Here is an 18,368-nt window from a genome sequence, read left to right on the forward strand (position 1 = left end):
TATTAACTGTTTAGTGTTTTGTATAGGGGGGTGTAACAATGGGCGATTTTTTTGCCTATCCCAGAGTTCTACTTTAAGTTGTCTTTTGTAGGTTTATTGTAACTTTCATTTTGCAAATCCTGTTTGTTCCAATGTAATCAAATCAAATGTAATTAGAATGTGCAAATTATTATGAGTGTTATTGTATTAATTTTTCTGATGAACATAAGCAGTATTGGATGCACCGTATTCTAAGAACATTCGGTCCCAAGAGATTATATCTTAGGAACATTAGTTCAGAAAAGCAAATGTTATAAAAACATTTGATCCTAAGAGAAAATTCCCTAAGAATAGTTGATCAAAAGAGAAAATACATTAAGAACATTTGATTTTTTTCCCCACTCGTACATTGTGCGAAAAATCCTTAAAACGAATGAGCCAATTCTATTTTATTCACACAAAAAGAATGTACCGGTACGTGCAGTTTTGCTGAATGAATAGTTATGCAATTTTTTTTATATATATAAATATACCCCTTCAGCATATCAACTGCTGCACTACCACTGAGGAATATTAACACATAAGAGTATCTATGTATTGCTGAAACAGTGCGCTCAGTGATGGACTTGACATCAAAGCTGTGAGTCATGTTCCATCATTCTATAAGGAAACAAAAATGTTTTTATAAGTAATTATAATAATAACCCCAATAGCAATAGTAGCAGTAGTTTTCACTTATCCAAGTCATAGTAGAGCTAATACTAGCAAATCATATTGAACTGGGCTTTTTCCATAAGAATGAGGCCTTCCACCACTGATTTACAGTAAATGCTTCCTTGGCCCAAATACGTGTCAGGCACATACTCTGCATTTATACCTATATTGCCTCCTTGATCTCACAGGTCATGCTAAGATATATACCTGACATTTACCTGAACTGAGGAAGCCACTTAAATGTCTTCAACCGTGCTAAACAGGTCCAATAATAGTATTCAGCTTTATCAGCCTTGGTATAACTAAATAGGAATTATTTGGAATTACATTTCCTGATACAACCTAGAGCAAGCCTTAAGCTGGCCTTGCATGGATCGAAATGTATTATTATTATTATTATACAGGATTTATATAGCGCCAACAGTTTGCACAATGCTTTACAATATAAAGGGAGACAGTACAATTACAATACATTTCAATACAAGAGGGTTAGGAGGGCCCTGCTTCTTGGAGTTTACAATCTAATTCATCCAGTTGAACAGAGACTAGATGGATTTTGATCCACGGATGGCCACTGTGGTTCTACAGAAGTCAATCTACAGATCTACTTCTGTGCAACCACTCTGTTAGCTTTACCCATTAGCACTGCAGACTGTAGCCGTCAGTGGAAATCGGTGTATTCTGACATTAAGGAACTCTCCCCGAAGTCAGAATACAATAGCTCTGTGGAAGGATTCCCCCATCCACCTCGAATATGTGAATGGGGGAATTGGGTCAGTTTTTTTCATTCAACCTGCTAGATGAACAAAAGAAAAAACTGACTCGTGTATCGGTTGCCTTAGGGTAACCTACATTTTTTGTTATTGTTAAATTGTTTTTTAAAACTGTTACCACATTTTTGGGTGCTGTTTTTGATGTTCCATTGGTTGACCATGATGTGTTATTCTTTCCAAGTGTTGCTCACAAACTGAAACTGATTGAGAACATCTTTATTAGACAATAGAGATCACTGAACATGTGCACTGGAATCAGAGTTTGGTTCCAGTAATACTGATTTATCATCAGTTTAGTTTTGTGCATTTAATACAGTAACAACCAGGACAACTATCTTTTATGTTTTAGTTTATTATTAAAAACATTGTTACACATCAAAATATGAACAATGTACTAATGATCTACTACAATAAGTTACACATGAATATATTTAAATGCATAACTGAGAGTAATAAAATGCATTTCACTTTAGAGTACTGAATGTTTCTCCAGACAGCTGTGTAAAGTAATAACAGACACTGTAAGGCTCAATAACACCCCCACAAATAGGGGTCCAAATTGCCTCCTCTGTACAATCTGACAATCGCCAAAGTTAAATTCGGTTCCATATGTAAAAAAAAAATAATAAATTGCTCACACAGCACTTAGCCACTCTCCCCTTCCTTTTCCCTACAGTTCAATGCATGTGCCATTCAAAGGGGCCTAAGGCACCCACTGTGGTTTGTGTGATGTAGTGAGGCATCTGATTTATTGACTTAGTATTGGTCACATTTAGGCAATGCTGTGTGTGTGGTAGCTTAGGCAGGAATGATATCTTCAAAATAACTATCACTGTTGCTGTGGGAGTTACTTTATTGATGTGCTGGCTCTATCTGACTCCTCCCACAGGGCAGTGCAAAGCAGGATGAAAAAGAGGCATGGATGGTGATGTGACCCCTTTTTGTCTATCCAATTTTAAGGTAGAAAACTTATATAAATGGACAGAAACATGCCTAGCAGGCAGGGTATGTATTTATCTATTACAGGTACTTATATAGCACCGTCAATTTACACAGCACTTTATATATATGTTGTACATTCACATCAGTCCCTAACCCTCAAGGAGCGTACAATCTAAGGTCCCTAACTTACATTCATACATACACATACTAGGGACAATTTAGACAGGATCCAATTAACCTACCAGCATGTCTTTGGAGTGTTGGAGGAAACCAGAGTACGCGGAGACGGTTGGGGTTCAGGAGATCAAACAAGGTCTCACATCCAAACCTAAAGCCTGATAAGACATAAATAGCAATCTCTCTTTCCTTCCACTAGGCTGTGGACTTTAGCTTCCCTATAAGCGTCAGAAAGTCAGAAAAGATAATCTGTTGACTGCTGGAGTAACAGTACAAGTAAAAGTTTATTATCTCTTTGATAAGTACTTAAAATTATATTGGTAACTATGGAGCTAAGAAAATGTAAACATGACAAATACTGTATATACAAATATATACATAGTGTATAAATACTGCACAATTGTACATTTGCATTGTTTTTTTAATGGAAATAATAATTATTATAACAATAGTATAATAAAAACACATTTTACATAACACTAATAAAATAATACATATAACCAGAGGTTATGATATTGAAAATAACTAAATAGTGATATATATAACATTTTTGAGTGGACACATACTGTAGATAGATAGATGGATAGATAGATAGATAGATAGATAGATAGATAGATAGATAGATAGATAGATAGATAGATTGATAGATACATAGATACATAGATAGATAGATAGATAGATAGATAAAGAGATGGAAGATAGATAGATAGATAGATAGATAGATAGATAGATAGATAGATAGATAGATAGATAGAAGCATTCTAGTCTTGGCAGGTTATATATGATGTCTTATAAATTCACATAAATTATGTCCTATACAAATATTTCAAAAATAACACTGTTTTTCCAGACAAATAAACATTTTCCAAATTGTAAAAATGTAAATAACATGAATGCTAGCACTAAACAGAAGTTATTGATGATGATTGTGATACATTTACTCCTTACAAATGTACAAAGTTACCTATAGTTATTAGGGGCCCTTTGTCATTGTAATTTCAAAATGTTTGGATGACAATTTTATTTCAGCTCCGAGCAATCAACATGCATTTGACATGTATGCCCTTCCTACATTTTATAGTTGGTATCCATGCATTAATAAATAAAAACAAACAGGGTAATTAGAAGATTTAAGATCTCTAAGAATGGTTTCCATTTCTCTTGTGTGAACTCCAGGATTGTCATAATTTGTAGAAGTGTTTTCAGAAATCTTGATCCCACCCAGACATCTCATCAGGGGGTGTTTCATCATCTGGCGGATAGCTGTCAAAATAGCTGTGATCCATGGGACCATCAAGCTAGAAGTGAAAAATGAAACAGAAATTAAATATGACATGTTTAAAGATGCATTTTTGTTACTAAACTTTGCAGTTACAGCTAATTAACCTTGTTTAATGATCTTGAGTTGTTTTTCTTAGGATTTCTGAAGCTTTGTGATATCTGCACTTCTGCTTCAATTAGGAGTATATGCTAAATATAACCCCCCAGCTGAAGAAATTTACACAGAGCATTTGTTTTTTTTCTTTTTAATACAATCAGGAATACAGTGACACGTATCTAAAAAAAACAAACATCAGAAATGAGCCACACAACTCAAAAACCTGTGTGGAAGATGATGACAGTTCATATTAAAAGTTTTAACCTGGTGATTGTGTGGTAATATAGACATTCTTTTAGTGTTGCACTGATATATCGGCCGCTGAAAATTATCGGCCACAAATAGGTTATCTGCATTTTGCTGATGGTAAAAAAAGTTGCCCATAATGATAACTGACTTCAATGCAAAATTGTGTCCCATTGACTTCAATGCAAAGTCGCACCACAATGCCTTCAATGTAAAATCACATCCCATTGACTTCAATGCAAAAAACGCCCTGTAAGGGATTTCCGGCAAGAAGAATCGCGATCGGGAATGTGCAAGCGCATAAGAATTCCCGCAGAAGAATTGCCGGTTGTGCGCATGCGCACGGCGAAGATTGGCACCAGACGGCCCATTTAAGGAGTGCCTCTGCTCATGTTCAGTGCTGACTGGTCTTCAGCTCCCCCCGTGTCCTGCTTGTTCCTGTACGATTTCCTGTTACCAACCCGGCTTGTTCCTGACCCGACTCCAATTACTCTCCTGATACTGGTTCCTGACTTCGGCTCTACTCCTGACCTTGGCTTTTCCTTCTAAATCTTTACCACGCCGACCGACTGATGACCCTGGCTATCCCATGACTCTGCTCCAGTCTCTTGTCCTCATTCCCTACCTTGCTCTGCTGCACGCCTGGCAATCCACAAAACCTGCTCTGTCTATTATTACGGTGCCCAAATCAGAGGATCATCCACCTTCCAAGGTCATCATCTGCAAGAGCTGCAAGCAACAACCACTGGCGCTCTTGTCCCCCTGATCCCTAGACTCCCTTTGTTCCAACATCAGCGAGGTCAGGGCTGGTGACACAAGTGAGGCCGACCTCCTCAATTCAGTCTCCCATCAGGTACGTGACACGCACCCTATTGATTTCAAAGCAAAATTGCATCCCGCTGACTTCAATGCAAAATTGCATCCCACTGACTTCAATGCAAGATCGCGTCCCATTGACTTCAATGCAGAAAACTGCCCCCCCCCCTGACTTCAATGCAAAATTGCGTCCCATTGACTTCAATGCAAAGTTGCATCCCATTGCCTTCAATACAAAGTTGCTTCTCATTGCCTTCAATGCAAAGTTGTGTCCCATTGCCTTCAATGCAAAGTTTTGTCCCATTGCCTTCAATGCAAAGTTGTGTCCCATTGCCTTCAATGCAAAATCACATCATATTGACTTCAATGCAAAATTGCGTCCAATTGACTTCAATGCAAAAATACCCCCTATTGACGTTAATGCAAAATCACGATTAATTGGCTTCGATGCAAAGTCGCGTCCCATTGACTTCAACGCAAAAATGCCTACTCTTTACTTTAATGCAAAATGGCATCTCATTGACTTCAATGCAAAAACGGCCCCTATTGACTTCAATGCAAAATCGCATCCTATTGACATCAATGCATATTCATTTAAATTCATGATATTAATTAAAAAGTTGAATATAATACAATTATATATAAAAAATATATTTGTTTAAAAAACTGTCCATTTCAGTTTTGGTTTTCGGCTAAGTGCATCCTGAATTTTCGGTTTCAGTCCAGAATTTTCATTTCAGTGCACCATTACATTTTATATTACTGGGCATATAGTTTATTTATCCATAGGACACCAAAAGCACCAGGATATATACATGGATGTTGACGCGTTTCACACGATCGCATGCTTAATCATTAATTTACCAGACATGAGCAACAGTAAACTTTAATTCATTACTTTAAAAGGAGAGGAAGTGGACAAGAATTTTTTTTCTAAAGTTGCAATAATTTGCCATTTTTTAAGTGTTTTTTTGTGCTTCAGCATTGCAGCTTTAGCTGCTTCCCACCCAGACAATTGTAATATGATGGTCGGGTGGGAGCTCTCTTGATACAACTTCAAAAAACTATCTCTTACCGATTATCTTGGACGGTCTAATTTCCAAAAAGGAGTAATTTAGAGGAGGGGGGGTTATTTGTACTGTCCTGGCATTTTTGGCCCCAAGAAATGAGTTTGTAGACTCTATAACTTTCATACAGACTAAATAATATACACTATTTGGATTATTTTTGCCAAAGAAATAAAGCAGAATACATTTTGGCCTAAATGTTCAAAGAAAGATTATTTATTTGCAAAATTTTATAGCAGAAATTAGTTTTTCTTCTTTCAAATTTTTCTTTTTTGTTTGTTTGTTTAGCAAGAAATAAAAAAACCCAGTGGTGATCACATACCACCAAAAGAAAGCTCTATGTGTGTGAACAAATTGATAAAAATGTAATTTGGGTACAGTGTTGCATGGCTCAGTAATTGTCATTCAAAGTGTGAGAGCACTGAAAGCTAAAAAAATTTGCCCAAGCAGGAAGAGGGTAACAGTGACCAGTACTGAAATAGTTAACAGAGAAGTATGGACTTTATAAAAAAAAATAATTTATACTCAGGTGGAAGCAGCATTGATCCAATGCTGCATTTGTCCCCCTTGGGTTCTGCAGTGAGAACTGAGCGATCAAACACAGATGATTGCTTAGCTCTCACCTCCACTCTGCGCAGAGAGCAATGACTGTCTCTGGCTCTTTGCTCTGCCCCTCCAGCACTCACTGGAGTGCTAGACTGTGGAGTGGGCGGAAGGGGCTGGCACAGGCTCTCAGAAGATCCCTAAGAAGCTGAGACAGGTGCTGGTCCAGGCTTCTGGGTAGATCCCAACCATATTGTGGGGATCTTTTCAGAGCCTGGACCAGCTGAGTGACATCAGCCAACAGCAGACTTTAGAACGAACTACACTCACTTGCCCTCCTAAGAATTTACCCTCCTTCCTGCATTACGGCGCTGCGTTACTTTGACTGACAATTTCACGGTCATGCAACGCTGCACCCAAATGAAATTTACATCCTTTTTCCCCCACGAATAGAGCTTTCTTTCGGTGGTATTTGATCGCCTGTGCATTTTTTATTTTTTGCCCTGTAAAAAAAAAGTTTGACAATTTTGAGAAAAAAACTATATTTTTGACTTTTTTTGCTATTAAACATGTCCAGTAAAAAATTTTAAAAAATCAAATTTCATCATAAATTTAGGCCAAAATGTATTCTGCTACATGCCTTTGCTAAACAAAATCCCAATACATGTAAATTAATTGGTTTACTTGAAAGTTATAGCGTTTACAAATGGCGGTATATATACAGGGATTTTTTGTTTTAACTTTTACTAGTAATGGCGATGATCAGCGACTTATAGCGGGACTGTGGAGGGCATTCTGACACTGGGGGGAACTGACTTGACACCAATACAGGGATCAGTGCTAATAAAAAGCACTGACACTGTACTAATGGCACTGGGCAGGAAGGGGTTAGCATGTGGGGCAATCAAAGGATTAACTGTGCTTTGTGCTGTTTTACTATGAGGCTGTGTGTGCTTCACTGTAAGTACACTGCTTTGTATGGCTCTGCTATGACAGGGGAGGGAACGGTTTTGTTTACTAACAGTTCTCCTCCCAGTCAGAGATGCTTGGCAATCAACGGGTGCCAGCGAGTAATCACTGTCCTGGACCCGGTGATTGACAGCCGCAGCCGTAAATGGCAGCGCGGGTAGGGCATGAGCGCAGCTGCACGTGCGCCTCTACCCAGAAATTGAAAATCATGTATATATATACATGATTTTGCGCACAGCTGCCTCCCTGTAGCAGTATTTCTGCTATGGGGGGGGCGCTAAAGTGGTTAACTTCAAAATAGGAAAGCAACAAACCGGTGAAAGTATTTTCCAGAGGCTCCTTTGATACACTGTGATCAATTGTGTGTATGAAAGAGAAAAAAGTAAAATAAAAGAGGTTTAGTAAAAAGCAATTATTATATTTACTATAAAAGCACATTTAATTTATGTAATGGCTTGATATACTAATAAAAAAATCTGACTTTGAGGTCAAAGTTATTTTTAAACCATGAAATTCACATTTGCAGTGTCATCAAATTGTTCTTAGATTAGAAAATGTTACCTCTTGTTTTAAGGGTGATGGAAGACTTCTTGAACTCAGTCCTTCCCAGTTAAAGCCATTAAACCACCTAAATTAGAAATCAAGCATTAAATTGTTATATTATACTGTATGTATTGCATAGTAAAAGAATTTTTGTTCCAAGTCCAACTCTTGAACTTGCTAACTAAAGGCTTGGTTTGAGGCATCCAAAGCAGTGTCTGGGAATTTGCTGATGACACAATATTATGTAAGCTCATAGCAGGATGTTTTTTTCTCTATGAGGGGATAGGGAAGAGCTGCCAAAGCCAACAACATATTGTCATGTATGAAAAGACAGGCAGACTTAGGGGAAAAAGCATATTTCATTTTTTTTGTAGCCCTGGGTAGGCCTCATATTAGATTTACAGTGCTTAGTTTCAGTGTCTCAAGCTCCACGAACAAGCACTGTTTTGAAAGATTGGTAAATTACATGCACTGAATCTCTTCTCCGGAGCGGATGAATGGCTGCACTGTCAAAAGAGGCTAAAAAGTGTTATGTACTGGGAAAATTTTCAAACAGAGAAATATTTAAGGTGCACTACAGGAGGCACCATCCCCATATGGTCAACCCAAACCAAGAATATAACAATGGGACTTTATTTGTGTCTCCAATAAAGAATTTAAGAGTCACATAACCATACAATATGTTAAAACTTCAACAATGTTTTATTACAGATGAATATAAAAATTGCCAAAAAGGCATATCAAATCACCATTAATAAATAACATAATATAGGATGCTAAGTTGCAAGCACAATAAGGTCTATATTGTGGTCTATGTTTTTCATGGAACAAACTGCTTCATCAGGACCTTGAAGCCTCACAGAAATTTTTGTTGAAAATAGGGGAAATATTTTTAATCTAAAATCTTTTGCATGGCCCTATAGCTGGTGAGACTTTAGTCAAGTCCCCCAGCATGTATTTTTATAACAGGTGATATATTTGGTTTGTTTGTTTTTTTTAGTTTGTAGATATTCTGTATGTGCCACTCTAATAAGTCCATCCCATGCATGCAGCCAGAATGACTCCTATAGTAAGACCTCTATTTCTAACCATGGGTATGGGAATATATATTCATGTAGGTTACACTTGTTGAAGGATATATTTCTGGATTTATGTCTAGTTTCTGTTGTATCTACGAGGGTTTTCCCATGGGCTGGTAGGTGCTCAATATTTGCCCTCCCCCCAGTCTCAGTCTCACATCACGGAGGTGGAACGGTTGGAATTTATTATTTTATTGGTATTTTTTTTTCTTTCTCTGCTATTGTGGACAGATTCTTTTTTATTTTATATATATATATATATATATATATATATATATATATAAAATATATCCACATATTTTTTGTATATGATTTTCTTGATTGTTTTCACAGTATAACAACTTTCAACAAAAATATCTTTGATGCTTCAAGTGTCCTAACAAAGCGACATGTTCTTTGAAACGCATAGACCAAAATATAGACCTCATTGTTCTTGCAACTAAGCCTCTTGTATTATGTTGTTTATTAATGCTGCTTTGATACTCCTTTTTGGCAATTTTTATATTAATCTGTAATAAAATATTGTTGAAGTTTTAACATATGATATTGTGACTCATATATTCACTATCCGAGGCACAAATAAAGTCCCATTGTTGTGTTCTTGATTTGAATGGCCTGAGAAAACCAACCCCAACAGAAATGTATGATCAGCTGTGAAGTTCAAAATGCCAAAACACTTATGGAAATGAAAAGCAAGTAAGACCACAGCCTGACTCTTCATTTGTTAGAATGAATGTGTGTTACCCAGCAATATACACTCAAGGGATCTGTATCAATCTATAGATCCGAACAGAAGGAAATCTGTTCTGAATATGAATCAGATTGGTTGGGGTGGAATCTTAAAATAGAACTAATGGAAACTATAAAAAATACAAATGAATGCAGCTCAATAATCATTAATACATCACTGAGGACCCATTCACACAGCAACAGACAGCTGCCAGACACTTAACAGCAGTCCAATCTGTCTGCAGTTGGCCGATATAGGGGGTGGCGTGGGGTGTGTTTTAGCGCATCCCTCAAATTCCTTTGTTCTATATTTTTTGCACAGATTTTATTTGAAGTGTACAAAAGCGCATGGCAATATTGTGCAGTGACATGAGATCCGGTCCAGTGCACTGTGCTAACAATGCATGCCTGCATTTTATCACAAATCACTGCAGCGCAGCTGGAGGCTGCATTGTAGTGCCAATAGGGCACACAGAAAACAACTGTTTCTATGTATCCTAGCGGTAACCTGTGTTCTTCCAGTGTGGAAAAACATTTGTCACTGTACTATGTGTGAAATGGCTCTAAATGTATTTTTATTTGCAAGCAATTTTAAGTACCTGGATCTAACCTGCAGTACCTGCTAGATTTGCAAGACCATTACAAATTATTAGACCATTATAAATGATTAAGGAACTTATAATGGTTTTGTAAATACATTCTTTTTTTCAGTCACAAATAAAAATGCAAATTTTAAAAATATTTTTTATTCTTAGTAAGGTAAATACAGTATATATTAATGCATTTAATATTTTGTTTTCTAATCTTCGCCAATAGGTGGAGCTCTAGTCTCATTTTCATGTTTTCCAGACACTCAGTTTGTTTCTGTGTTGTAATGCCAGAAAGAAGCCTTTTTTTACATTCAATGGGTTAGATTTACTAGAAAACTAGAATGTTCACTGAGCCTAAAAACTCAGTTGAAGCTGTGTTCAATTTGAATACTCAGTCAGGTGCATGGTAAAAAAACAAACAGGATTTTTTTCCTTGCAAATGACTGGATGATTGAAGTGAACATAACTTTACTTTATTCATTAAAGTGATATTAAACCCAAAACCAAAAATTGATTATATTGCAGCTTACCAATCATTAAATGTGGTGGCTGCATCAGTTTTCTTTTCTTTGGTTTTTGTCCCCTCTTGCCAGTAACACACCTCTTGTATTAATGATACACAACGCTGAAGGAATGAGCACAGGAGGCACAGCAGGCAGTAGCATTGTCAGACTGGAGGGAGGGTAGTGTTAAATCGATTCCCAGATTTAAATACACTAAAAAAATTGAAGCCAAACTCCAGCTCACACTTTATAATTAATTGCAGCAAACAGTTTTTTTTGCCTTTTGGGATAGATAGATACATAAATAAAAGCTGATCATTTTAATGATCCCTGACAGTGTTAAGTGGCTTGCCTCATCCCTGAAAAGTAATAAATTGAGCTTCTGAAAAACAACTGACTTGCTGGCTGGATTAGCAGATGAAAATCTGACAATTGGTAGGCTGCAATATAATAAATGTTTGCTTTTTGGTTTAATATTGTTAAACCGCTTCCTGACCGCCCTATAGCAGAAATACTGCTACAGAGCGGCACGTGTGCACAAAATTGCCTCCGCGGCTGTTAATCAATGGGTCCCGCCCAGTGATTACTCAGAATCTCTGATGGGGAGGAGAACTGTTTTGTTTACTAACAGTTCTCCCTGTCAGCTCAGGCACACTGCTCTGGATGGCTGTGCACAGCAGTGTGATTACAATGAAACACACACACTGCCCCCTAGTAAAACACACCCTGCACACAGTTAACCATTTGATTGCCCCTCATGTTAACCCCTTCCAGCCCAGTGCCATTAGTACAGTGTCAGTGCTTTTTTAGCACTGATCACTGTATTGGTGTCACTGGGGATGTCAGTGACATCAAGTCAGTTCCCACCAGTGCCAGAATGTTCGCCGCAGTCCTGCTATAAGTTGCTGATTGCCACCATTACTAGTAAAAATAAAATAAAAAAATCCAGTATATACACCGCCATTTGTAGACGCTATAACTTTCACGTAAACCAATTCATTTACATGTATTGAGATTTTTTATAGCAAAGACATGTTGCAGAATACATTTTTGCCTAAATTTGTTTGACGAAACTAGATTTTTAAAATTTTTTTGGGACATGTTGCATAGCAAAAAGTCAAACATATTGTTTTTCTTTCTCAAAATTGTCGGCCTTTTTTTAATAGTGCAAAAAATAAAAATCACACAGGCAATCAAATACCACCTAAAGAAAGCTCAATTTGTAGGGAAAAAAAGAACATAAATTTAATTTGGGTGCAGCATTGCATGACCCCTCAATTGTCAGTTAAAGAAACGCAGCACCGTATTGCAAAAAATGGCCTGGTCAGGAAGGGGGGTAAATCCTCAGGAGGGCAAGTGGTTAATGCTCAGTAAACATTTCCCTTTACTCCTTAAATCAACATGAACCATTTTGTTTCTGAAAGTTAATAATACGTTTTACAGTAGCTAGTGTAACTTGCATAATATTGGTCTTTCTACTGACCATGAGAACCCATATAAAAATAAAATTTATGGAAACATTTTGCTTTGAAACCTGTGTTTCCTAATGTCAGCTTTTCCGTTCTTCAGATTTCCAAGTCTTTCTGCAGGGTTCTGTCTGGAAAACAAAAACAGGTGTACATTAGTATATACTGTGCTTTTTAAATGACTTCTGTAAATGGAAATATACATATAAATGCTTAAAACAGCACAGATTTTCCCAGGTACACTTGCACATAGTAAAGCTCTGTTCACAAAAGTGCAATTTCAGATGCGACTTGAATCACACAGAATTGCATGACGATGGAAATCACATTGTTTTGAATGGTGCCATTCATATCATTGCAACTCAATACAGCACAGTACAGTTTTAAAAAGGGTTCTTGTACTACTTTGGTGCGATTCCTGCACAATTTGGCCCCATAGAATATGCAAACCACTTCAAAGTAGCATCCAAGTTGCACTACATAATTGCACTGAAAGTCAGATCAAAATTAAATTGCAGCAGTGTGAACCTAGCCTTAATTAAACAACTATACCAAATGGGTGCTAATGATCAACAAAACAACATGTAGGTTAAAATACAATCATTACATCAAACGGAATCATCTGTATAGAAGGAATGAAACTGGTTGAGGAAAACCCATGCTCTACTAGCAAGTTGAGGTCACTGGAGACATTTCAATGTAAATAATTTTACACAAAGACAGGGTTGAGCCCAGCAACTAGACACAGTGTGATTTTTCTGTTTCCTCAAGGTTTCTCACAGGCAGACATTTCAAGGAAGACAGTTGTTTCCAGATCTGCTGTCCAACTTCTGCAGAAGCACATAGAAATAGGCAACACTGAGGACCGAAAATGCAGTGGTCGGCCAAGGAAACTCAAAATTCAGCTGGTCCTTGTTGAACTGGACAAATTTCGATCCATCTATGGCCAGCTTAAGTTTCCTTGGCTGACCACTGCATTTTCGGTCCTCAGTGTTGCCTATTTCTATGTGCTTCTGCAGACGTTGGACAGCAGATCTGGAAACAACTGTCTTGCTTGAAATTTCTGTTGGACTGTTGGAAATATTTGTTTCTATCAGCAGGCTGCAGCCAATCAGCTGCAACACTGCTTAGTGTATTCTTACAGTGGAGGAGATCCCACTGTCAGAATACAATAGCACAGTAGGGAGGATTCCTCCATCCACCTCACTTATAGATGGGGGCATCTGCTGTCTGATTGAAAAAAAACAATTATCTATTGTCAGCCTTAGTCCAGGTGACAAACACATAATGCTGACTTCCCTTTGCAATTAGAAGATCTCCAATGGTTGCATCAGCTCAGACTTAGTAGAAACTTGTGAGGCCCTGGTACACCCATCTGCAGTCTGATCACAAGTGGCAGAGCAGGAACAAAGTCATCTAACACTCGAGGTGAAGACACCAAGATTCACCCCTCTTTCCACCCACCAAGTTAAATTGACTGGTCAACAACACAGACTCAGCGTCATGATACATGATACCTTGTGCTGACCTCTGTCCCCCAATCCTCATTCCACATGAAAAGGAGCAAATATTACAACTAAGCATAAAAGAAGCATAAATAAACATAAAAAAAAACTGTAAGAAATAAATCACACACTCAGAAACATGTCTGCATAGAAAAATACAATACTCTACTGACACAACCAGAAACATGTTAGAAGAGACGCAATCCATACCATACCAACATGGCCATATGCAGAATCATGTCTGCAGAGACTCATTCACTACCACAGGAATATATCCAGACTAATATCCACACATACACAGTACCAGATCCACATGTGCTTCTACTATTATGGGCCCAGCATTTGAAGAACTGTGTTACCTTTAGTGAATATTTTATAACATTCAACCACACAATTTACTTTTACATTTACTTCAAGATGGCTAAAATATATTTTTACCCATAAAAAATATGCTTTTCTATATTAAATGGAATCAGGACTGGCTAAAACCCCTGTAAGTTTCTTTTTTTTCTGATCTCTATTCCCTTTCAGGGAGATCTCCCCATACTTCCTCTCCCAAAGCCAAAACAGGAACTGAATGTCAATCTCCGCAAACTGGGGAAATCTCTTAGACATTGGTCACAAGAACTGGTGTCCCTTTTGAGAGATTTTCTTCTCCTCTTGCCTTAACTGACAACTGTAAACTCTTGGGTTATCTACCACGTTCTGACCCAGTGACAATAGAGAGGAGACACAATCAGTACCAAACATCTGAAAAGGCTTCTGACCCTTGCCCTCTCCATTCAAAAATTTTGGCCTAAAAATATGCTTTAAAGCATAATCATGGTTAGCAAACAAAAATTTGTCAGCATAAATTTTTTTTCGGTAGAAGAGACTTTATATGTCTCTTTGCTAGCAATTTTTTTATTTGTACACTGACTGTGGCACATGTTCAGTGCAGTATACAGTCCTAGCCCATTCTTAGTATATGTAAGATGCCAAAAATAGAGGCAGGTGCGTGGATAAAGTGGCTCTAGTGCACATGCATAGGAGTTTTATTATCAGTGGCCACCCAATAGCTGAAGCAAGAAAACATCGGGCTTAGGATAGAAGAAAAAGATGGCAGCTGGGGCAAAGGGCTGGCAGTATACAGGCCTAGCCCATTCTTAGTATATGTAAGATGCCAAAAATAGAGGCAGGTGCGTGGATAAAGTGGCTCTAGTGCACATGCATAGGAGTTTTATTATCAGTGGCCACCCAATACCTGAAGCAAGAAAACATCCGGCTTAGGATAGAAGAAAAAGATGGCAGCTGGGGCAAAGGGCTGGCAGTATACAGGCCTAGCCCATTCCTAGTATATGTAAGATGCCAAAAATAGAGGCAGGTGCGTGGATAAAGTGGCTCTAGTGCACATGCATAGGAGTTTTATTATCAGTGGCCACCCAATACCTGAAGCAAGAAAACATCCGGCTTAGGATAGAAGAAAAAGATGGCAGCTGGGGCAAAGGGCTGGCAGTATACAGGCCTAGCCCATTCCTAGTATATGTAAGATGCCAAAAATAGAGGCAGGTGCGTGGATAAAGTGGCTCTAGTGCACATGCATAGGAGTTTTATTATCAGTGGCCACCCAATACCTGAAGCAAGAAAACATTGAGCTTAGGATAGAAGAAAAAGATGGCAGTTGGGGCAGAGGGCTGGCAATTGGGAACATGGTCCTTACATTGCTGGAGAGGAGCGCAGACCCAGGCTCATACTTATGTATTATGGCAACGTCTACTGTAGCCCCCTGCACCCAAATGTTCCTATTTAAATATTTAAGTTTGACCTTTTCAAGGGTGTTTAATTTATACTACAGCCATTTATTAGTATATTTTCTTCCTTTGATTACAGTTTTAAAAGCTCTTTGTGCTTTGTAGCTACAATAGCTAGTCCCATTAAAAACTGCATAGCCAGCATTCTTTAAGGCAATGTCATGGAAATGAACCACAAGGAAAAAAAAGAGAAAAATCTTTGTCATTGAAAAGGTCACATAGATTAGATACATTTTTCTAGTATAATCTTTGGAATTTCAGTGCTAATACTTGAGCGTAGTGTGGGAATGTCTTAAGATACACACCCGTAAAACAAGTGGTGTTAGTCAACTTTCCATAAAACAAGCGCACTGTTCAATATAAGACAACACACAGGGTTTGTCCCTACTTACTATTTAATGAAGCAGCTGTAGTTGCTTTTTAAATAGCTGTGGTTTTTGACCGTGTTGCTGCCAGACACGTCCACCACTATATCTGCTAACACATAGCAAAGTTGAAACCTCAGTGTAACTCTTCTAAACAGGAAAAATTATTTTATTTATATATTTTTCAAAACATAAATCCCTTACTGTCTGTGGTGTCATTCGTGTTTGTGGAGACAAGTACAACATGTTACCTACTGAAAACCTTTTTTTGTTTGCAGAATTCTTAGGGACAGAGGCATCTACTACACTGATTGGTTCACTATTCATTTGAGTAACAATACATTAAAATATGATCACAAAAAGGGAAAGTGTAGTGTTATTATTTTACATGCTTACCCTTTTATATTTATATTTTATTTTAAGAAATGTAGAGATTTGCAGATCAGCCACTAGAGGTGTGATAATTTAGCTACTCGATTGATTCTTTCTAACTGGTTAAAGCATATTTCCATCACATTTTCGTCATATTTTACAGTCACATTTGAGAAAACCCACTATATGTTTGATACAGTATGTGTTCCCAACCACACAGCATTCCTTAATGTTTTTTTATGGGCGGAGCCACACTTGCTGACATCACGCCGCCGCTGCCGAAGGACAGAGCGGCGGCCATCTTAGTACTCTTTTATACCTGATTTTTCACATTGTTCGGCGTGGATGTTTTACTTTATATTATAATAAAATTACTACACTATGTATGATTTCTGGGCTCCTGTGGTGAGCTATCTTCTCTAGCAAAGAGTCCATCTTCCATCTTTTGCCTACGTCAGAGCAGTTTGTGCTAGATCCCTGGCTGTCTCCTGATCTTCAGATGTGATCAGGGGCCGACTGACAACTCATGGGGCCCCCTGGCAATAGGGGATCATGGGGCCCCTGTGTCCTTGCCCAAACTCAAAAAAGCCTATGAAAAAGGTACCAGGGGCATCTCATGGGGCCCCCTACTGACCCCGGGCCCTCGGGCAGTGCCTGAGTTTCCAAATGGTCATGTGATATACATGCATGCTATATACCAGTAGCTTTCTGGTGAGTTTACATCTGATAGAGGTGGTGGATTCCTGCACTTGATTATTACCTGCACTTTATTGCACCTTGTGGTCCTACGGACATTGATATAATGAAATTTATGGACTGAATATTATTATTGTACTTAATTTTTACCTCACTATTTTGATGATTATCACTTATGGTTAAGGACAATATTATCACTATTTATTCTACATACCTCTTTTATCTTGTATTATACCTGCACTTTCAGTGCACTTATATGGTGCACTTGACTGTTCCACTTAATATAGTTTATTTTTGTACTCGTTTTAGTGCTGCACTTTTGTACTGAATATTTTTTTTATGTATTTTTAGATGCTTCTCAGGAGGAGGTGTCATGGCTGACTGCAAAGTTTTTTGAACAATGTTAGACTGAGCCTGTGCTAAGTCTGTCCTCATTAACATACAATGCAAGAAGCCCAGCATTTACATCTTTAACCCTTTGCTAGGACAGGGAGTGCTCAAATCTTGTTACTATTAATAATGAAGATCTATCTGTCAGTACAGACAGGGTCAGTGATAGCAAACACAGCAGCCAAGCCCCCCTCATAAACCATGAAAACTACCTATGTGATTTCCTTGCTGGGGTCCAAAATACGTAGAACATTTAAAAACATGTAAGCTGCAATTTTTTTTTAGGTTTTGCTACATGAATGGGGACATGTAAGAAATATAAAGTAGATGTTATCCAAATTTGGCTGCAAAAGTGGAAAAACACTGAAGTGGAACTGAGCTCAAATGAAGATTTGCTATGTTACAGGAAACATCTGGAAGAGACTAGGCAATATGTAGTCTATAATTGTGCCTATGCAGTAATCTGGAAAAAAAAGTGCCACTTTGTGTAGAATTCATCTGGGAAAATAGCAGTGCATTTCCTGGTATGTGAGTGTGCCTAGGCACTCATGAGCTTACAGTCTTATAGTTGTATATCTGCAGTGAGAATCTAAGGCTAGCCATACACTTTTAGATTTCACTTGATTTCCGCATCTACACTGAACCACATGATTGAAGGACTCTCTTCTGCTGGCTGTTGTATTCAGACAGCCACAGCACCTACAGATGCCTAAATACCCAAACAGTAGCTGCTTCG

The 18,368-nt window shown here is 37.9% G+C and overlaps 1 protein-coding gene across 1 annotated transcript in view; it reads right to left on the reverse strand.

Moving 5' to 3' along the window:
• Positions 1-3,142: 3,142 nt before the first annotated feature.
• Positions 3,143-18,368, reverse strand: part of PRKG2 (protein kinase cGMP-dependent 2) — a 107,828-nt gene continuing 92,602 nt past the window's right edge. Inside the window, exons 16-18 of the mRNA XM_089675511.1 lie at positions 12,583-12,645; positions 8,166-8,232; positions 3,143-3,883 (exon numbers count right to left, since the gene is read on the reverse strand). Coding sequence (XP_089531637.1) covers positions 3,788-3,883; positions 8,166-8,232; positions 12,583-12,645 — 226 coding nt within the window. The 3' untranslated portion in view covers positions 3,143-3,787. The remainder of the gene's footprint in view (positions 3,884-8,165; positions 8,233-12,582; positions 12,646-18,368) is intronic.

The sequence above is a fragment of the Staurois parvus genome, unplaced genomic scaffold (assembly GCF_062004578.1).
Source record: "Staurois parvus isolate SC_StPar_1 unplaced genomic scaffold, SC_StPar_1.0 ptg000013l, whole genome shotgun sequence".
Lineage (NCBI taxonomy): Eukaryota > Metazoa > Chordata > Amphibia > Anura > Ranidae > Staurois > Staurois parvus.